The sequence below is a fragment of the Rhinatrema bivittatum genome, chromosome 12 (genome assembly GCF_901001135.1).
Source record: "Rhinatrema bivittatum chromosome 12, aRhiBiv1.1, whole genome shotgun sequence".
NCBI lineage: Eukaryota > Metazoa > Chordata > Amphibia > Gymnophiona > Rhinatrematidae > Rhinatrema > Rhinatrema bivittatum.
Genome location: NC_042626.1, coordinates 65,414,829 through 65,437,340, shown reverse-complemented (window position 1 = coordinate 65,437,340; position 22,512 = coordinate 65,414,829). Strand labels below are relative to the sequence as shown.

The following is a 22,512-nucleotide window of genomic DNA, read 5'->3' as shown; positions in this document are numbered from 1 at the left end:
CAATGACCACACACTTCCTGATGTCCGGGGAATGATTCCACCAGAAAGTCGCAATCAAGCAGCCTGCGATCTTGTGATGGGCTGGCAAGAGCGCACAGGAACAGGCCTTGACCTCCCCCATCCTTCCCACCCACCCAGAGCATTCTGCATAGCAGGGGGGGAAACCTCGGGCCCCAGCCCAGTTTTCAGAAGCCATTTCTTTAGAGAATTTTCTCTCTCAGTTTCTCTCCTTTTGTTTGCTGATTTCTGCCACGCCTGCTTTGCTTTTTGTCCCATCCCTTCCTACCCCCCTCCAGGGGCCAGCCTCTCTGCTCCCCACCCCACTTGCCCTGCTAGCGTCCTTACCTGTCAACGGCTGCCCCTCTCCTGCCCAATCCCGGCTCCTCGTCCCACTGCAGATTTTGGTTTCGCTCTGGGGTGCAGGTGCTCCTGGGCAGCCCCCACATCTGGGATTTCTCCAGGCCTGCTACATCATTACAACTACTCAAGAGATTGCAAGGGCTTGCAAGCCCATCAATGTAGCTCGGTGAAACAAATTTGGCAGCGCGTAAACAATAAGGATAAATACTATTGTTGCACTGCTTTTAACTGCAAAGAGCTCAAAATGTTTGTCATCCAGGAAGTCCTATGATAAGCCCTGCCACTGTACTCACTGACAGCAAACCGTCAAAAGAGCATGGTACTCACACAAGAAAACCAATGCAGATCTGAGGAGAGGGAAAAAAAAAAAAAGCAGCTATTTACTGCCAGCCACATGCTAAAAGCATTTCAAGGTTAACAAGAACTAGAGATGTGAATCGGAACTGAAATCCGAACCGATTCTGGTTCAGATTCACATCTATAGAGATGTGAATCGGAACTGAAATCCGAACCGATTCTGGTTCCGATTCACATCTCTAAAAGAACCTTCAAGAAATAGCCCTTCATGATCTCTCATCCCATGTGATGTTGACAGTTTAATGATCTCAAACTTCCAACGGCAATCTGTACACTAGGAAGAGAAATATCACGTCAAGAAAGGGATGAACAAAAGTCAGTAGCTGAGTCTTCCCCAGAAACAGACAGAAAACTCTTCAATGTCTTCACGGCATGGAAAACCAAAACATTTGTCATCCTGTTCTCACCGGACGGTTTTCCTGCTCGTGCAGGAGTTTTACAAAGCCCTCACAGAGACTAGGCGACCACCACTTGTGTCTGGAAAAGCACCTGCCTGTACAGCTCTAGACCCTACACAATACGTAAAAACTGAAGTACAAAAGCATACACGCTGCCAGGATACCGCTGGTTTTCTTTACATCTTCACTCACAAACACCGCAGAAGACTGGCAGATCCCCATCTTCACTTTTGCTAATCCCAAGGCAGCCAGCATAGACAGACACATAGAAACGTGATGGCAGAAAAGACCGTACGACCCATCTAGTTCACCGATCCACCCAACTAAATTAACTTTATAATTCCCATCACTCCCTCACAGATCCCCTGTGTTTATCCCATGCTTTTCTTGAATTCAGGTGCTGGAAGGCCTTTTCCATGCATCCACCACCTCTCTTGTAAAGAAATCTTTCCTAAGATTACTCCTGAGTCTACCCCCTTTCACCCTCATCACAAGATGCCTAAACATTGCTGCTACCATGGACCAAATATGCTCTACTTTACACTCCATTAAAAAAATCCTGATCCCTTCCCAAGGAAGCAATCTGAATGAGAAAGAAAGGGAATGCCAGTTGCTTTACCTGCCTGTTGGTTCCAGCTGAAGGTACTGGGTGATGCTGGGACACACAAGGCGCACTCAGCAGAGTCACAGGATGTGCCACATTCCTGTACTCATCTGTCTCTGTCACAGAAGGGAAATCCTGCCCAGATTACACTAGCACCAGTGGTAAATGCTAATTTGCCTTTCCTACGTCACAGAGAAGATTTTACTTCCCTAAACTGTCAACATAGTTGTGCCAGAGACAGACTTCTCTTCTTTCTTCTATTATCCCAGAACAGCAATTTCCATCAACACTTAAAAGGAAATTTTTATTTACAAATGTATTCTAACTTTAACAACTTATTCTTCCATGTTATTGCCATAGGGCTGAAAAGTTACATCATCCAACTAGCTTAAAAACACTAAAAGCTCTGTATCCCTGCCCCCATCCCCTGAGTCCTCCAGTCCTAGAGGTGACAGGTTCTGTATCCCTGTACCCATCCCCTGAGCCCTCCAGTCCTAGAGGTGACAGGCTCTGTATCCCTGTACCCATCCCCTGATCCCTCCAGTCCTAGAGGTGACAGGCTCTGTATCCCTGTACCCATCCCCTGATCCCTCCAGTCCTAGAGGTGACAGGCTCTGTATCCCTGTACCCCTCCCTGAGCCCTCCAGTCCTAGAGGTGACAGGCTCTGTATCCCTGTGCCCCTCCCCTGAGCCCTCCAGTCCTAGAGGTGACAGGCTCTGTATCCCTGTACCCCTCCCTGAGCCCTCCAGTCCTAGAGGTGACAGGCTCTGTATCCCTGCACCCCTCCCCTGAGCCCTCCAGTCCTGTAGGCTCCATATCCATGCCTGTCTCCCGAGTCCCACAGTCCAAGAAGTGAAAAGTTCAGTATCCCTGTCCCCCATGTGCATCCTGGAGCCTTTATATTTAAATACAGAAATGTCTTTTGAAGAGCTGCAGCAATCCACCAGTTACAACGATAAAGAAAGGCTCAAAGGCAGCCATGACGACAAGAACTAACATATATTAAAACCAGAAAAGGGCTGACCTTCCAAAACACACTGAGTAGGTGGAAGGCACGTGGACATCCAGGGATTCCACAAATACTTGGGCTGCCTTTCGCTGACTGCACTCCTGCGACACCCGTGGAACCTGCTACACCACCCAGCAGAGCAGCCAAAGCCCTTCAGGCTGAACACAAGGAGTCCAAGCCTGGAGAGACTGACAAATGCAACAAGGCCTTACAGAGCTCTGAAAAATGCAGAAACAAGTCAACATCATAACCAGAAGTGCCCAGTGAGATCTGATATTTCCAGTTACCACATGTGGTCTGACGAAGCTTCTGCTCCAGATCACCGTGTACCGTCAGAATCAGCAGCTTCTCAGCACAAGGGCTGGAAAAATATTTAGAGAACTTTGGTGCCAGGCAGGTTTGTTCTCTCTTTTCTTGCACTTAATTATTTTTTTTTGTCTATGCATTTTAATCTTTCATTTCCATTATTTCTACTTTTACTTTCCTTTATTCTCCTTGCCCTGCTCCCAAGCACTCTCCCACCTCCAGCCATAGGGTCCTACCAGCATCTCTTCTCTCAGGTGCTAAGTCCCCAGATTTTAGGCAACCCTTGTTATCACAGACCTAAAATAAGGAAGGAAGCAGAGATAGGGATCCAAGATGGTATCTCTCTATCTTTTAGGCTGTGATGCTCATCTACATTTTGGGGCTCTTTTGACTTCTCTTTTTATGGCACTTTTCATGGGCAAAAGGAAAGGCAAAGTCAGACCTACGATGACCTCCATCGTCCCAAATATCAGATGCCCGACAGAAGGATTTGTGCTATCAATGGCACTAGCAACGGAGAAAGCATGATTCCTCGTTTCTGATGGGGCATCCTCAATTGTGATGTCCGCTGATCGCGCACCATCGTTGGTTCCAGCGCCATAGGGAGATCCTGCTGAGAATTCTGTTTCTTCCGTGTCTGCACCTGATTCAGTGTTGAGCCTGCGCCCCCGTTACTTGCAGTTTCTTGCTGTCTCTGAGTCAACGCTGAAAGGATAACGCAGGAGCAAGTTGCTGATGTCAGCAGCAGCCTGGAGGTCAGTGGCTCCAAAAAATCCAGCTCTGTTGGATGGGCCGGAGGGAAGTACCCACGAGAATAAAGAAGGGATTTTTGATAATGGACTTTTATTTCACTCACCTATGAAGAAACTGAACCCCGATGATAAAACTGTGCATGTGTGGGATGTCTTATCAAGAGTGGAAGCTATGGTGCCTGCTGACCTGAATACAATTAAAACTTCAGAGCAGAAACTGGAAACTTGTTTGCAGCAGAAAAGTGAAACTTTATGGCTTTGAAAACAGGATTCAACTTATTGAAAGAGACTCTAAACCTCTTAAAGCAGTGTTGGTTCAATTAGTTAAAGACAATTTCAATATTCATTGAAGAGTGGAAAATCTGGAGAATTCCTTAAAGTATACAAATTTGAGAAGCATTAACTTTTCTAAAGCTAATGGTTTCTCGCCAAGAGTTATTCAAGCGATACATGTTCAAAGTATTTATTTCTAAGAAGGCTGTATGCCCATTCCAGACTGTACAATTTTTTACCTTCAGATCAGGGAAGTTCTGAGATTAGAAATGTTAACTATGACATGTGGTGTAGATCAAAACCAATATGCACCATGAGTGCATTCTATGTGTTTCCTGTTTTTCAAAAATAATATATATTTAAACATAAAACTGATAATAAAAAAAGTCAAGCAGAAGGAGCAACATTCTATCTAGCCTCAGTTTTAGTGGCAATGTACTTCTTAAAGCAAAATACCCAGCTCTGTGCCTCTCCCATGCCTCCAAAATATGAAAACTCACATGGTCTATTGCCCCCCATGTCCTGGCTCTACTCTACAGCAAGTTTGGTTGAACTGCTAAGTCCAGCCATTCAAAAGTTACACTGGGGGTGAGAACACACAAAGACAGAAACCCTATCACACACAGACATCAATTCCATCTGATAAGCCTCTATTCTATTGAATCAAGGCTAATTAGATTAACAAAACGGACTGAGCTTTTGCAAGAACAGGTGCTCCCTTTTCAAGAAGCATTTGGCTAGGATAATGTGTGAAATGTATGTTTAGTTCTGTTTTCTGTTTTATATATTTTATGTATGTACTTTGTAAAACACTCTGAATACTGAATTGCTTGGAGGTTTGGCGGTATCTAAGTTTTTTAAATACATAAATTGTAAAATCTGTATTTTCCCAGTTGACACTTTCTACCCAGAGCATTTCTATTGTATAGGAAACTGTTATATGTTTGGATGCTCAGTTTATTTTAAAATACCTGGCTAAGTGCACTCTTAAGTAACAAGGGAAAACCTTTGTATTCATGACCCAGATCAATTATCTGAATTTATTAAAAGGAAAGAAGGCCATTCAAAGCTGGACAGTTTATTATTGCTTCTAATAATGTTGCTTTAATCACACGAGACTGTCGGAAATATGCTTCTTTGCATATTTTGTCATCCAATTTTTGCTATCATAGTATCAGCAGAAAAAGACCAAAGTGGTCCATCCATTGTGCCCAGCAAGCTTCTTTTATTATTATTTTATTCTTTGGCTGCAGGCAGCTCTGAGCACGTTGGCCCATGCTCTTCTTTTCCACCCTATAGCCACCGGGATCCTCTGAGTTTATCCCATTATTGTCTTTGTCCTCCCTACCTCTTCCAGGAGGGCACTCCACACTTCCACCACCCTTTCTGTGAAGAAATAACTTTCTGAAAATGGTCCCGAGCCTATCCCCTTGGAGCTTCATATTATGATCCCTTGTTCTACTGTTTCCTTTGTATCGAAAAAGGTTTGATTCCTGTGCATCAGTAAATCCTTTCAGGTATCTGCAGGTCTGTATCATATCTCGCCTGCATCTCCTCTCTGCCAGGGAGGACATATTCAGATCTTCAGCCTCTCCTCATAAGTCTTCTATTACTGACCCCACACTATTTTGGGCACCCTTGTCTGGACCGCCTCCATCTTGTCTCGATCCTTTTTGAGATACGGGTTCCAGAACTGAACACAGTACTCAAGGTGAGGGCTTACCAAGGATCTGTACATAAGAACATGCCATACTGGGTCAGACTAAGGATCCATCAAGCCCAGTATCCTGATTCCAATAGTGGCCAATCCAAGTCACAAGTACCTAGCAAGATCCCAAGGGGTTAGATAGATTCCAAGCTGCTTATCCCAAGAATAAGCAGTGGAGGATACCTGCAACTTCAGAAACTTGTCCAAATCGGGTTTTCACCATATCCATATATATATTTATTCATTTGATTACCTATGTACCGTTTCATAGTCTTATTTTTTCACTTGCTATTCTAATGTATCAATAGGCTGAAATGTAAATATTGTGCTGTTCAATTTCTCCCCTTCCATCCCAAGTTTATTTTCCTTGTTTTTTGTAACTTTCCCTCTCCCTTTTTCTGATTCACTGTATTTAAAGTTCAAGGTTCTTATTGAAAATATTGTTTTTTACGTTACGTTATGCTTTACACTCCTTGTTATTTGTAAACCGGGTTGATGTGATGCCTATCATGAAACTCGGTATAACAAAAACAATAAATAATAATAATAATAATAATATCCTCTGGCAACAAATTCCAGAGCTTAATCATGTGTTGCGTACAGGGGCATCATCATCTCCTTCTTCTTACTGGCTATTCCTCTCCTTGTGCAACTCAGCACATCAACACCTAAGAATGCTGATAGGCAGTCTATACATTTTTTAATAATTTAAATAAATATATGCCTTATAATTTTGGGTGTGTAGTATGGATGGAATTGGAGTTATGCTTTTCAATTTTGGAGCTCCTTTTTGAATGTTTTTATGTTTAACTGCTCTAGTGATTAAAGCGGAGAGCTACAAGTCAGGAGCAAGAGGCAAGAGCTCTAATTCCAGTTCTGCCATCGACTGACTTGGGCAAGTCACTTCATTTCCCTATGCCTCTGTTCCAATCCCAGCTCTCTGAGTGTGGGACCTCAGGCAAGTCACTCTCTCTTCCTGCACCTCAAGTTAGGAAACTGTTTTTCAATAAAAAAGTATTCAACTGGAAGCTAAGGTGTAGCTTGTGTTTCTGAAATACAGAATTTTTTAATTTAATTAAGTTTGCACCCGACTTGCCCAAGGACATAAGGACAGTCAGCAGGATATGAACCCTGGCTTCCATGGTTCACAGCCTGCTGCTCTTGCCACTATGCGTTTTGAGATTCTGTGGGATTACAGGCAATAGCAATCCAAAACCTTATGACACGAATTGCTGCCTTGGTGATACAATAGATTTGACTAAGCTTTAGGCAAGAATTCTAGTTTTTTGCAATGATTTAGTGGACATAGTATGTTCTTTGGACATGCCCTGGATCTGCTACAGAATTAACATTTTCAGTTCAAAATCCACAAAAGACTTGCCACAGATAAATGAAGGGTACTGTGTGTCTCTACTTTGCCTTACAGTGAAAAAAAAGTTGGATCTATACAGTACTCACTCCCTGTGGCATGGCAGTTATATGTGATTCTTTTCCTCTACTCTGCTACATTTACAGAATAATGCAGAATCTAAGGGAGCTTAAAGACACTCTGTATGATGAATGTGGCCTGAGACCCTGCTTGCTACTTAAGTAGTGCCTGGCACAAAAAAAGGCTGAGTACAATTTAATTTAGACAAGTGTTTCTGTGCCTGTACGGAAGATGTGACCCAGGATTACTTTGCCATGCGCTGTAATAGCAGCTTCTGCTATTGAAGAACCAGTACAGTGTGAAAGAAGACGATCTGAGAAATGGAAGCGTATTTAGGGACACAATAAGGATCACTTGACTCGAAGTCAGCCTGCTACATGGATGAGCAAACACAAGAGTGTATGGAAGGAATGTGGAGTTTGTTTTAAAGTATAATTCAGAGATGGCACATGGCAGGCAACCCACTCTCTCCCAGATGGTCCACTAAGTCACCTGCTGAGTTTGTTAGTAAGATGCAAACTTCAAGAGTTGTTCCCTGAAAGGCCCAGCAGGAGTTTGTGTACTGTTATAGAAGGAATGTCAGTTTCGGCATAATCCCTGAAGTAAACTGGTTAATAACTTTTGTTAGATTAACCTCCCATAGTTACATAACATAAAATGGCACCAAACACCTGGTTCTGAAGACAGAACTTCAGAAATGGCACCAAGAACCTCTTTAAATACAGAACTGGATGACTTTTCTGTTATTCTGGTATTGCAATTCCTCCCTGCTCTGCTATAAATAGGGATGATTTTGGTTTAACAGTTTTTCAAGTCAAGGTGAGCCCAGTCCAATGACTTGGTACAAGAAAGTGGCATTGACAATTGATGCTATAGCTTTTATCTAAAGCTTGTGCCAACCCTTTGTACACACATGTCCAAAAATAAATAAATTCAAGGTCAAGGTTCCATTATATGAAGTTAAAATGAGACTGAGGTACCTCTGCTGTTAGGCGGTCACAGGTAGTAAATGCCCGTGACCGCCTAACAGCAGAGGTACCAGTAAGAAAAACCATCATACAACTTAAGCATGCTTGGATCAGACAGAGAACAGTGGCGGGAGCAAGGGTGAGGAGGGAGACAGTAAGCAAAATGGGGAAAGTCTGGGTGTTGGTCTAGGAATGGGCTCATAAGCCCAGAAAAGTAGAAGGGCATGTACAGCTTGTACAATGTAGGGATACGGTTGTGGCAAACTCCAAAAACAAGGTCAGAAAGCAAGGTCAAAAATGCACCAACACTTTGGTACATTTTCAGACATGATCAGGAGTAGGTGGCAAATTTCTTAGAAGAGCAGCTGCAGGAAGACTCTGCCATTGCCCAATTAATGAGACAGGCAGTCAAACTGGGATATCCTTAGCACAGTGAGCGCTGGGAAGGGCAAGAAAAGTGATGACCAGAGCAAGGGCAGAATAGGCAAGTCAAGCTCGTGTGACTGAAGTAGGGTAGGTAGGAGCGACTAGGCAGACTGAGTCAAATGCTCTATGTATACACACACCAAAAATTCAACTATGCTAGCATTTGCTGCCTCCCGCTAGAAGGGATGCGCTCTGTCCCACACCCGGGTTTCTATTATTTGGTTTGGGAACGTTGCGTAGGGAGGAAAGCGGCAATGGTTTCTGGTATTTGCTGGGTGCATCAGGAAGGCTACGGAATGGGACCCTCCAAAGGAGGCTCAGTTCGCTGCCATTAGTCAGAGGATGTGCTCCAGTGCATATATGTACTGTGATGTGCGGTTACAAAAATCAGTCTGATGGAGGAAATATGCACACAAATACAACAAAGACCTAGAATACCTCATCTCTGGCCTATTACATCAACAGATGGTGTGAGGGGGCCTCCAAGTGTTAAAAGGAAAACAAAAACAAGTGTATAAGTAGATTAGAGGTTAGCATTCAATATACTTGCACTATAATTATTCACAGTATTTGTATAAAGTTAAACAGTATCACGAGCCAGGTGCCTGCCTTGAATAAACAAACAGTCTTGTGTTTATTAAACAGACATTGCTTTTCTTTTTTGGTCTGATCACCATCTGTGTGTGTTCCCCTAATTAATTTTTTAATTTGGCATCCTCTCCACACAAATTTTCAGGCTAAGTCAGAGGGTGGAGGACATGAGGACCGACAAGGAATGGGGGTGGAATTTAGGATCCATGCATAGGTACAGAATACATACAGGCAAACGTGTGCCCGCCAGAAAGCAGGTTCCTTTAGTTCTGGGTGGAACCTCGTGCCAACATTAACCACAGCATCCACAGTAGTAATGCAATACTAGAAGCAAGCATGTGACACAGAAACTCAACAACCCCATTCCTCTCATATGCCCATCAGAGAGTTCAAGCCTTTCCTGATACCAGAACAGAAATACTGTCAGACACCAGGGGATAAGCTTTTAAAGGGTTCCCAATTTTGGGAAAAAAAAAACCCATTGATGGCACCACAGTGAAGATTTCATACAATATTACAAGAGTTTGGGCAGATGACACAATAGAGAAATGCAAAGTTAATAACAGGGATGAGCAGCATGACCAGGATTGTTTTGGCTGCCTTTTTAATCTGGCCACAACAGAGATAGGATAGTACAAAATAGCCTCATCAGCTAAATCACATTTTAACATGCAGAAGATGAAGTCATATATGAGGTTATGAGACCTTATAGGCTGACATCGGAAATAGGGATTCATGCATGGAGACAGCTGCAAGCTGTGCTTACAGCAAGAAGGACCATCATCTGCAGAGCTTCTAGAAGTCTGATACATTAAACAGAACCGCTCAGGGACTGGCCATATATCTATCTATAGGAACAGCACTAACCTGTACAAGGAGACACTAAATAACAATGTTAGCAGGTTTGAGCTCTTTAGGGAAAGCAATATATAAACAAACAATTGATTGGTACAAAGAAACAGAACCAGATGTGGGAGAAACCCTTGTGTACATCTGTTCTATAGGACAGATTATGCTCAGCCTGTTCTCCAAACTCCCCAAGGCAAACACCTCAACTATTTCTGATGAGTGGTTGCCCTGGGTCTCAAAGGCCACTTAACTTACAATCAAGACTTTTCCCAAAGGGCTCACTCAAGAAATGGTCACAACAAGGCAGGAAAATCACACATCCATAACTTCAAGGTTCAGAAGATCATTTTGCACTGTAAAAACAGTGCAGTTGCAAGCAGAGAAGTGTTGGCCTGGTGAAGATGCAGTTCTCTGAAGGTAATGTCTCAAAATGGAAATATTACAACAGAAATGATCCTCGCTTGTATGTTCAGTATAATTATAATCTTTAAAATGTACTGTAGAGCTCTTTTTTATACTTGCATTGTGCCAAAGTGAGCATCCTTCTGGAGCTCATATGACATAATATCTCATCTTCTTCTTTGACTGCTTCAGTCTCAGAATTAAAGGGGTATGTACTCTTATAGATGTCTCAGCCTTAAGGTAGGTAGCACCTTCCGTAGTTATAAAGACCTAGATGCAACTGACTGCAAGAGAAAATGTCTAAGTTTTGGTTTTTATTCCTGCAAGCTCTCTTGTTTTCTGGATCCATGTCAGTGTCTTCTGTATTTTTGAAGGCATTTATTAAGTTTATGTTTCCAGTGACTGCGAAATACTGGAATCACTGAAATTGGAGGTGATCTAGGGGCAATTGTATCTATAACCTTAAGGTGGCTAAAGTGATGACAAAAGCCTGAAAGATGCTTATCTGCATAGGAAGAGAAATGGCCAGCAGAAAAAGGGAGGTAATCTTGCCCATCTAGGTCCCTAAAGAGACCTCATTTGGAATATTTTGCACAATTCTGGAGACCGCACTTTTAAAAGGATATAAACAGGATGGAGTTGGTCCAGAGGGTGGCTATGAAAATGGTTTTCATTGTAAAGCATATGGAGACAGACAAAGATCTAAACATGTATACATACCCTAGAGGAAAATAGAGATATGACAGAGACATTTAAATATCTTAAAGCTTTCCATGCTTTTCAACAGAAAGGGAGGCTCTAGAACAAGGGATTATATAATGAGTTGGCTCAGGAGTAATCTTAGGAAATATTTATTTACAGAGAGGGTGGTGGATGCATGGAACAGCCTCCCAGTGGAGGTGGTGGAAACCAAAACAGTATCTGAATCCAATAAACTATGGGATACAGGGGATCTCTACGGATGTGATGGGAATTATAAAGTTAAAGTAATTGGGTGGATGTGCAGACTGGATGGGCTATACGTCTTTTTCTGCAGTCATGTTTGATTGACCAGAAAAGCCTCTTTGTCATACAGCAAAAGCTAAGTCAGTCCTGGGGCCACTGTATGATGGAGCTTGAAATTCCAGTTAAAGAAGAAATAGCATTATGATAACTGCATGACATTGAGCCTCCTGGTCAAATAAAGCAATCCGTACGTGAATGATATACATGAGTCTCCCCCACCAAAAGAGCCAAACAACAGAACGAGAGGCTAAGCAGGGCTCTGAAACGCCTTACATGCATGGAGCAATACTTCCACTGTCTCTTACAAAAGCAGGCACCTCATACACCTCCATGAAGCAGGGCTGGCTCAGCTAGTCTGGTGGACGAGGAAGTGTCATGACCGTTCCCCACCAAATATAGACTCAGCCAATGCTGGGTTTACCCCCGCAGCAGCTCTTGTTCACCTTCCGTTTCACTTCAGAACGACAAAGACTCCAAGTCCCACCATGCACCGGGGATAGGGGGTTGGAAGGACGCAGAGCTAGGCCTGAAGTCAAGCCCGCGAAAACACCTCGGGAACAGGAAGAAGGAAGCGGCTCTGGTCTCATGCTCTAGTCTCCTCCCGCTTTACCTGTGCTCCCGCGCTCAGCCGTACTCTCGGAAGCTTCTCTCTCACTCCGGCGGTCGCTGCCGCTACTGCCGCCAACGCCTCGCCTCTCCTCGGCAGGCCCAGAAAGCGACGGTCTCCAGACAACATCGGGCGAGCAGCGCGCCAATCACAGTCCGCGCGTGACCAGGAGAATGACGTGGCGTGCGTCCGTCGCGGCTCACGTCATCAGACGAGGCGGAACCGGAAGCTGGTATAGGCATGTTGCGGGACTAGGTGTACGGGAGAAGAGCAATTCCGCGCCCTGCTGCCATTTCTACCGCGGAGGGGTTTCGCCGCTTTACGTCGCTTCGTAGGACCGACTCGACTCGACCAGCCGCTGAGACGTTTCCTAAGCCGAGCTCGGCCTCTGTGAGCTGACGCAGCTTTCGCCGCCATGACGGACCGTTACACCATCCACAGCCAGCTAGAGCACCTGCAGTCCAAGTACATCGGCACGGGCCACGCCGACACCACCAAGTGGGAGTGGCTGGTGAACCAGCACCGGGACTCGTACTGCTCTTACATGGGCCACTTCGACCTGCTCAACTACTTCGCCGTGGCGGAGAACGAGAGCAAAGCCCGGGTGCGCTTCAACCTCATGGAGAAGATGCTACAGCCCTGCGGGCCGCCGGTCGACAAGCCCGAGGAGTCGTAGAGACTTGACTGGGGGGAGGCTGCGGCACGTGGAGTCGGCCGAAAGCCACTTCTTCCACGGAGCCCGACCAGCGGGGGACCGTCTGATACGTATGAATTCAGCGCCTTGATTCCAACCCCCAGGACTTCGCTCTATGCTGCCGCAGTGACTGAATCTCCAGTTTTCCGCAGGAACAGAAAACCGGCGCACACTTACATCACCCTGGGATTGTACTCTTTCCCTTTACTGTTGGTGCCGGACTTTATTTGCCCTTTTATGTTCGTACTTCTAATTACAGCAGGATGTTTGCTGTTGCTTTTTAATAAAGTGGTTTGATTTGATAATTTTCTCCCCTTTTTGTATTGTGGAGAGTTTTTTATCTCTGTGAATAAACAGTAGCTGCCTTTTATAGACTAATGTAATAAGGTGTGCTGATATAATAAAACTAGTTCTAAAATCGGAGCAAAGTTTTAGCATAGGTGTTGGCTTGCTCCTGCCTAGCGTCGTTTTTCAGTTTAAACTGATTTTTACCCAAATTTTAGGCTCCTTAAAGTCCAGCTTCAGCACTCCAGATACAGTGTCTCAAGGCCTTCAGCAACTGTTAGAAGCCAGTATGGGCCAAAACACAGTACAGTGTTTCAAGTCCTACTGTCCACCAGTGTGGGCACTCAGCCTCCAGTGTCGCCTATGTGCTGTTTGAAGTTCCACTACTGCAGCATTTGGATTGGGCAATGCCCACCAGAAGCACATCTGGCAGGTTATGTGGCCCCCACAAAAAAGGGCAGTACTGCAGAGTGCAGTAGCCTCAGCAAGCTGCTGCTGAAGGAGAAACCAGAACCACCCTTAATAAGGATGAATGCTGTTGCAATGGGGTGGGGGAGAGACTTCACTGAGCCTAAGCAGGTATGATACAGACCTTCAGATACCTGAAAGGTTTTAATGCATGAATTTTCAACCTTTTCTATTGTAAAGAAATCAGTTCAGTTGGGGGTTATGAAATGAAACTCTAGGGGGGATGAATCAGAACTAAGGTCAGGAAATATTTCTTCACAGAGAGCATGGTGGATGCCTAGAATGACCTTCTGGAGGAGGTAGTGAAGATGAAAACAGTCAGTTCAAAGAGGCATAGGATAAACACTGTGGCTCCCTAAAGGCTAGAGCAGGGGTCGGGAACCTTTTTGGCTGAGAGAGCCATGAACGCCACATATTTTAAAATGTAATTCCGTGAGAGCCATACTAACCACAACTCCCCCACCCTCCTGATGCCCCCAAGACCTGCCAAATTAATTTACTACAACCCCCCATCCTCCTAACCCCCCCCCCAAGTCCTGCCAAAAGTCCCTGGTGATCCAGCGGGGGTCCAGGGCTCGCAGACAAATCTTTAATAAAAAAATAAAAATCTAACAAAACCCCCCACCCTCCTGACGCCCCCCCAAGACCTCCAAAATTAATTTACTACAACCCCCCCACCTTCCTGACCCCCCCCCCCCCAAGACCTGCCAAAAGTCCCTGGTGGTCCAGCGGGGGTCCGGGAGTGATCTCCTGGATTTGGGCTGTCAGCTGCCAGTAGTCAAAATGGCACCGACGGACCTTTGCCCTCACTATGTCACTGGGGTTGACCAATGGCGGCGCTAGCCCCTGTGACATAGTAAGAGCAAAGGGCCGTTGGCGCCATTTTGACTACTGGTAGCCGACAGCCCAAGTCCAGGAGATTGCTCCTGGAGTGCTCCTGGACCCCCGCTGGACCACCAGGGACTTTTGGCAGGTCTTGGGGGGCGTCAGGAGGATGGGGGATTTGTTAGATTTTTACTTTTTTATTAAAGATTTGTCTGCGAGCCAGATGCAGCCATCAAAAGAGCCATATCTGGCTCCCGAGCCATAGGTTCCTGACCCCTGGGCTAGAGGATGGAAATGTAGAAAAGGATGCATGGGGCTAACTTGCTGGGGTGGTGGTTACTACTCTTGACCAATAAGTCTTGATGCTTTTGACACAACTGCAACATCACTCTCTGCTTTGACAGTGGTAGGGTGGGTGGAATCGGATTCAATACAGGCCTTGATGTTTTCAGTCTGTGGTACTGATGTGCAGATATTAGAGAAAAAGCACAGGACTGATTCTAAGGCCAACTCCATGAGCAAAGCACATCAAGCAGCACTGTGTTTTCAAGAAGGCTCACCACCCGGTAAAAAATGTTGCTAGCTGCAATTTTTATGGGTTATCATAAGGCTTGGATATAACTAAACAGAGGCAGTTGCTACCCTTAAGAGAAACATGGGGTAACCTGTAATGGCACAGCAGCTACTACCATAAGAAGTTTGCTTGGCAGAATGGATGGCCCATTTGGTCCTTTTCTGCTGTCATTACTATGTTACTGTGTGTGGGGAAAGAAAGGATATGTCAGGCAAGGAATGGATGTAGAGATAGGGATGCTGCTGTGTGTGTGAGTGGGAAAATCTGCTTAATCTTTTATTGTCCTGGCTTCTGTCCACTGTAATAAACTCTAGCCAGAAAAATATCACATTTTTCCAATGATTTTCTCCTGTGTTTTGTTCTTGTCATAAACCCTGATATTTTTTTTTTTCCCAGGAATTTAAGGTCCCTACTCATGTGATAGAAACCTGTGGTGGCATGGGATGCACTTATCTAATGCAGGGGTATTAAAACCAGTCCTTGGGACCGCATCGGCCCATAAAGTATTCATGATATCCCTAATGAATTGCACGCCCCACCTCTTATATATGTGAATATTTCTTATGCATATTAGAAATATCCTGAATACCTGACTAGCTGGGGGAGCCCCATGGACTGATTTGAGAACCATTGATTTAAGGCATGCAAAAGTCTACAACTAAAACAAAGTGCACTAAATGTAAAGTGCTTTTAACTCTCAGAAATTGGTGCGCTATTGTTACGGGTTCAGACCGTGCACACTGGTATCCTGCCCAGGGGCTCTGACCTGAGGGGGCGCTAATCTCATATAAACACACAACTACTGGGATTATACCTGGGGGCATGAACCCAGAAGCTTATTCCAACACAAAAGAGCCACACACAAACTTTGATTCGGTACATCATTGTTCCAGGTAAGAAAGTAAGTAAGTTTGAGCAATAAGAGGATAGAAGAAATCAGATCATTTATTTATTTAACACTTTTATGTACCGAAATTCATTTAGAAAATTACATATCACTTGGTAATGGTAGATAATAACAATTGCTGCATAGATATAAAAAGCTTACATTTCCAAAGGATCAGCCGTACCATCACGTCCAGGGCCCTCTCTCCCCTCTCTTTCTCGCTGTCTCCCCTTATACAGCTGCTTTCCCTCCCTCTGAGTTCTTATCAGATCTCGGACATGGCTGTGCAGCCTTCATTCTCTCAGGCTTTAATTGCTAGTTTTCTCATCATAGACTTAGTGCCTGTTCCTAAACATTTCATAGTGGAAGACAGTAAACAGGAGTTCACTCAGAGGTTGGCCTGTGGGCCTTCAAACTAGTTTGTGTCTGGGTGAAAACTCTGAATCCATATGACCTGTATATACATCCTCAGCAAAAGTAACAAAAAAATGGCTCTAACAGCTATTAAAGAGTAAATCTAAAAAAAAAAAATGGAATAAAGGTAGAAAAAATAAGCAAAATCCAGTGGTCTTTTCCAGACTGCTGTCCGTCCCTCTTTAATAGCAGCAGACCCCAACTTAAACATGGCCCACAAACATGTCTGGGCCAAAAATCAGGTGCCCCTTCCTGTGCCTAGCAGCAAGAAATGAGGGCAGGGGAGCAGGATCTGACTCACTGAGTAACAGATAGTAGATCTGCTGCAAGCAGGTCCTGAGACCAGGAGTGAGCCCCTGGGGCCCCAGACAGCTTTGTACAGTACACAGGCTGCTATGCACAGGAAAAATCTGTCCATATAGGTTGCTGCTGCCTTCCAAAGCTGTGATGCTCATTTCTGGCTGCAGAGATGTCCTTAAACTGGACCACAAAACAAGTACTTTCTGCCTGCCTTGTTTCTGTCTTCTTGTGCAAACTCTGCGTTCACTCCTGTCAGAGGACTCCAGCAAGGCTCTCAATTGGAGTGCAGTTCTGCACAGAAGGTGTAGTGGTGGTGAATGCCAGCTGATTCTCTTCATCCCAAAGCACGACTGCTGAGGCTCAACTCTGGCCATGGCAAGGTTCCAGTCTAGAGCAGGCAGGACTGTAACTCTGGGCAGTGCTGGCAGGGGCAGGAATGTGACAGCTTGGGCAGTTCTATGCCACCTCTGGCCCAGAAATTAATTGTGGCTCGTTACTAAAAAGCATGCTAAGCAGTGTAAGCTTTAGTGCGCCTTCCTGCACTGCAGGGTAATGCTTAATTGCTTCTTTACTGTCAGGCTGATACAGTACAGTGTGCTCCAACGGAGCGCACTGTTAGCCTGCCCTTGGACGCGCGTTTTCCCTTACCCCTTATTCAGTAAGGGGCGGAAAACACGTGTCCAACCCGCCGAACCTAATAGCGCCCTCAACATGCAAATGCATGTTGATGGCCCTATTAGGTATTGCCGCACGATACAGAAAGTAAAATGTGCAGCCAAGCCACACATTTAACTTTAAGAAATTAGCGCCTACCCAAAAGGTCGGCGCTAGTTTCTGCCGGCACTGGGAAAGTGCACAGAAAAGCAGTAAAAACTGCTTTTCTGTGCACACTCCAACTTAATATCATGGCAATATTAAGTCGGAGGTCCCGAAGAGTAAAAAAAAAAAAGAAAAAAAAATTTTAAATGGGCCGGCGGCTGTCGGGCCGAAAACCGGACACTCAATTTTGCCGGCATCCGGTTTCCGAGCCTGTGGCTGTCAGCTGGCTCGAGAACTGACGCCGGCAAAGTTGAGCATCAGCTGTCAAACCCACTGACAGCCGCTGCTCCTGTCAAAAAGGAGGCGCTAGGGACATGCTAGTGTCCCTAGTGCCTCCTTTTGCCCGTTTCTACAGCACTACTTAATTTAAATACAGAATCGTGCGCACAGGCGAGTGGCGTTTGTCCGCTCTCCCGTGGACTTTACTGAATCGGCCCATGGGGATTTGCATGTAAATTTGCTAATCTTAGCCTTGGTATGTAGTAAAACCTCCATTACAGATAGGGTTAGTGCATAAAAATGCACATTAATGGTCCCCCTTCTTTGCCTCGCTGCCTACAGAGATAAGAAATAAGTTACTATGACAAATGATTTATGATAAGATCTGTAACTTGTATGGCCGGAACCAAGTACATACATTACTGGTGCAAAGAAAGCAATGTCTGAACTGTTGACTGAGTAATCATCCTGGAAGGGGATGGGTCTGGGGGTAAGAGCTAAATCTTGTTGTTAAACTGTATTAAGCTGTGTTTAATAATGTTAATATCATACACCTAATGGTGGTTGTAAGGGGTTGGTTGATCTATTGAAAAGGCACAATAAACAATACTATATATATATATATATATATATATCACACAAAAAAACTCCAAAAAGGAGTAGGAAAAAAGCACATTAAACACTTGTATACTATTAAAAAAGAAGACAATTTTTAGTATTTAAAACACATATTTTTTTAAACAAATATCCTGTATAAACAAATTACACATGTTCAACCCTACAAAATTCCTAAAAATGACACATAGATCACATATCTACCATTTATTAATATATTAAATAGTACATCGATGAATATTCCAAACCCTCAACACTAAACTATCGCTAATCTCAAGCTAACACAAAAATGGACAAGGCTTTCCTGAGGAGGGGGAGAAGTGGTTCAGGAAAGGATATCAACATTGGAATGGACTATGGCAGAGCTAAAATCGGAGACCCAGCCCAATACGAGGGGTGAAGGAATCTGCCGAGAGTGACGCTGGGAGCGGGTGGCTGGCACATCATTGGAAATAGGAGGTGAGAGAAAAGAAATGCCTCCTGGAGAGATTGTAATGTGAACGCCGTCGGAAATAACATTAGCAACTATATGGACTGCTTTACAGTCATTAGAAAAATCTATAGTAGCACTAACTGGAGTAGTACAGGAAACAAAAAAATCAAGCTTCCTTAAACGCCAAAGAAGTCGAAGCACAAAACCATAAAACAGAAGAAATGGAAAGCCATTTAAAGGAGATGGAAAAAGTGCAAGTTACCATTCTACAAGGCGAAAAAAATAATTAACAAAAGGCTCGAAAATGTTGCGAGCAGTTTGAGAGCTCACAATTTGCTCTTCATGAATTTTCCTGTTATTGAAAATATTTCCCCGTTGGAACTTTTTAAATCTTATGTTTCACAGGTATTAAAATTACCTGAAACTATAGCACCAGTAATTACTAAAGCCATACACTGAAGCAAATCCTGAGGCATCAGCGGTACCATTGGATATTTCTGGCAGAGCGCACTGTTAACCCACGATTGGACACGCGTTTTCGACAGGCTAGCTTTACCCCTTATTCAGTAAGGGGTCGAAATTGTGCGTCCAACCCCCCCCCCCCCCCCCCCCCGAACCTAATAGTGCCCGCAACATGCAAATGCATGTTGATGGCCCTATTAGGTATTCCCGCACGATTCAGAAAGTAAAATGTGTAGCCAAGCCGCGCATTTTACTTTCAGAAATTAGCGCCTACCCAAAGGTAGGCGTTAATTTCTCTGGGCACCGGGAAAGTGCACAGAAAAGTGCATCGTCCGACTTAATATCATGGCGATATAAAGTCGGAGGTCCCAAAAGTTAAAAAAAGTTTAAAAAAAAAAAATTTGAGGTCGGCCCGTGGCTCACGGGTTGAAAACCGAACACTAAGTTTTGCCGGTGTCCGGTTTCCGAACCCGTATCTGTCAGCGGGCTCGAGAACTGACGCTGGCAAAATTGAGCGTCAGCTGTCAAACCCGCTGACAGCAACCGCTCCTGTCCAAAAAGAGGCGCTAGGGACGCGCTAGTGTCCCTAGCGCCTCTTTTTACCGCTGGGCCTAATTTGAATACTGAATCGCGTGCACAGGAGAGTGGCCTGTGCGCACGCCGGGAGAGCGGGCGTTCTCCCGCTCTCCTGCGGATTTTACTGTATTGGCCCGATAGGTGGCTGGGGCTACAGGCTGCCCTTTAAAGGGCCTGGTGCTTGCAGCAACCTTCATGGCAACACAGCTAGCGACCTATTGGCTTCTCTATTTACAGAGCCCGAGAAGGGGCAGGCTGGGATTCACCTGCGCCCCGACGGTGTAGTGTAGGGCAATAGAGAGTGTCCCACTCGTAGCTGTGGGTGAGCCGCTGGGAGCTCCTCCTGCAATGACTACCACTCTGTGGACCAGCAAAAATGCTGCCAGGGACCGCTACTGCTTCACAGACCAGTGGTTGAGAAACCTTGCTCCAGACTTTTGCACCTCCTTTTTCGTGTGGGCATATTCTCTGGAAAACAGCACCCGTAGAGCTAGAAATGCTGCGGAGTTAATGCCTCCGCCAAACGTGGCTGTGGAACAACAGGCATACCCTTGGCCACGTTGAATATCTTCTGTGGCATAGAGCTTTGTTAATACATTATTCTTCACTCTGGTCTTTATTCATTAAAAAAAAAAATTATTGTCCAGAGCCCTGCGGCTCTGTGGGGCCGATACAATATTATTTGCAGAAAGTGGGCGCTGACTTTTCAGCGCCCGCTTTCTTAACGCACACACGGCGCCTGCAAGGGGGGCACCATACAATACGCAAATTAGGGGGTCGCGCTAGCAAGGAGGCGCTAGGGTTGCTAGCACGACCTTAGCTCCTCCTTGCTAACGCTATCCCGCGGTTACCGGCGGTCTGCCAATTATGAACACCGACACCGATAAAACTCGGCATCGGTGTCCATGACTGCAGTCAGCCGGTTATGAAAACCGATGACAAGTTTATCGGCGTCGATTTTCATTAGTACAGCCGGCCGGTTATGAAAACAGAGGCCGAGCATATCAGCGTCAGTCTTCAAAGCAGCCAGCAGAGATTTTTTTTTCTTTTTTTTACTTTTAAATGAATGAGTAATAGCCTCATTCACATGCATTTGCATGAGATGAATGCTAACTCATTCACTCTGCGTCGGACGCACGTTAAATAGGCATGAGCGCACTGTATTGCATCGGCCCCTGTGTGTCTATCTCTTTCTTTAAGGGTCTCTCTGTTTTATCCTTTTGGTCTTTTTCTACCCGACACCTCTGTCGGGTTGGAGGGGGAGGGGGGTTATAGCAGAAGCCCCCTGCAGACCTGCCACATGAAGCCTCGTTTCATCTCGGATGGATTTTCTTTCTCTGCGCAGCGGGTGCTTTCCCCTTCTCTCTTTCACTTTCCCTTTGCATGAGCTCACTTTCTACAGTCAGCCTGGGATTGCTCTGTCTCGCAGGGCAGGGCAATGCTGTCTTCAGGATGATGAGGCGGGGCGAGGAGTATATGTTGTAAGTGGATTGGGATCTCTCCCCCCCCCACCAAATCCACACCTAAAATATTTGCCAAAAATATGTACTGCAGGTACTAAGTGCCGAGGATGAGCAGACAAGAAGAGAGACACTGGTCAGTTCCCGGCCGCTCTGAAAGTGAGGATCAACAACTACGCAGGCACTTTTACCCTGGAGAAAAGCAGGCGGGAACAGGGCTGGGAGGGAGGAAAGGGGGCCCATGCAGGCCGATTCAGTTCCCTGTTGAGCGCCCGCTCCCCTGACGCGTGCCCAGCCGCCTCTCCTGGGTGCGCGATCCTATATTTAAATGAGGGGTCGCGCCAAAAGGAGGCGCCAGAGACGATTACGCACCCCTAGCGCCTCCTTGGCCCAGGAGAGGTGGCTCTGTCAGCGGGTTCAGGAAAGCGACGCTCAATTTTATGAGCTTCGGTTTTCCGAACCCGCTGACAGCGATTGGTTAGGAAAACCGACGCCGGTGAAATTGAGCATCCGTTCTCCTAACGGGACCGGCCGTCTCGATTTTTTTTTTACCTTTTCCTGCTTTTCTGTACACGTTTCCGGGCTGCTGATAAATCAGCGCCTGCCCTTGGGGGAATTGGCCGCACATTTTACTTCCAGAATCCCGGGCGACTGACTACTTGCCTCACTGACGTGCATTTGCACGTGATGAGCGCTATTCGTTTTCAGGGGGGCTTGGCCGCGCGTTTTCGAGGCGCTAAACCCCTTACTGTATAAGGGGTAATAGACGTGTGTCGCAAACACGCGGTCAAAAACGTGGTAAACAGTGCGCCCCGCCGAGCGCACTTTACAGAATCGGCCCGATGGTTTGGGATTTTCAGGGGAAAGCCCTCCGCAGAAATAAAAGAAGGTGCGCACCTTGGCGAGCCGGGTGCTTCTCCCCCCCCCCAAGTCAGTTTTCAAACTGGTGCAATGTCCACGGGACTGCAACGCTCCACATAGCACTGAAAACAGCCCCTGTATACAGAATTTAACAGAGTCCAGATCTTCCAGCTACTAAACTAAAACCAATCCGTTTAACAACTTTTGTTATCGCTTTCCTCCGCTCCCTCCCCCCTCACCTCCCAAACGCGCAGTTCTGCCTCTTCCCTGCGTTCATGGTCTGTCTTCTCCTAACTCCTTCTTCTGTTGCTCTTGACTTCATCCCTCCCTCATCTCTCCTCTCCCCTGACAGACTCCTCCCCCTCCATCAACTCTTCTCCTCTCTTTCTTGCGCCCATCACTCGCCTTCCAGCAAACTTCAGTGACGTTCCTCCTATCTTCTCCTCTTCCACTATTCCTTTTCCACATCCTCCCTTTCTCTCGCTCACGAGCGCCCCCTTCATTCTCTATCTCTTCTCCATGTTCTCTCTTTCGATCCCCTTCTGTTAGGAACCCTGCCCGCGGGTCCCCCCGCGA

At 45.6% G+C, this 22,512-nt stretch overlaps 2 protein-coding genes across 3 annotated transcripts in view; one reads left to right on the top strand and one right to left on the bottom strand.

Moving 5' to 3' along the window:
- PLEKHM1 (pleckstrin homology and RUN domain containing M1) overlaps positions 1-12,198 on the bottom strand; it is a 62,983-nt gene extending 50,785 nt beyond the window's left edge. Inside the window, exon 1 of one of the 2 annotated variants that reach the window (XM_029572955.1) lies at positions 12,049-12,198. The gene's annotated coding sequence lies outside the window, so the exon portion shown is untranslated. Of the gene's footprint in view, positions 1-1,734; positions 1,768-12,048 lie in introns of those variants that run through there. The other variant, XM_029572956.1, reaches the window with a different exon arrangement.
- A 78-nt stretch (positions 12,199-12,276) lies between these two features.
- Positions 12,277-13,053, top strand: SF3B5 (splicing factor 3b subunit 5). The gene has a single exon (XM_029572957.1). It carries the CDS (start codon positions 12,461-12,463, stop codon positions 12,719-12,721), a length of 261 nt encoding a protein of 86 aa, XP_029428817.1. The 5' UTR covers positions 12,277-12,460; the 3' UTR covers positions 12,722-13,053.
- The last annotated feature ends 9,459 nt before the right edge of the window (positions 13,054-22,512 follow it).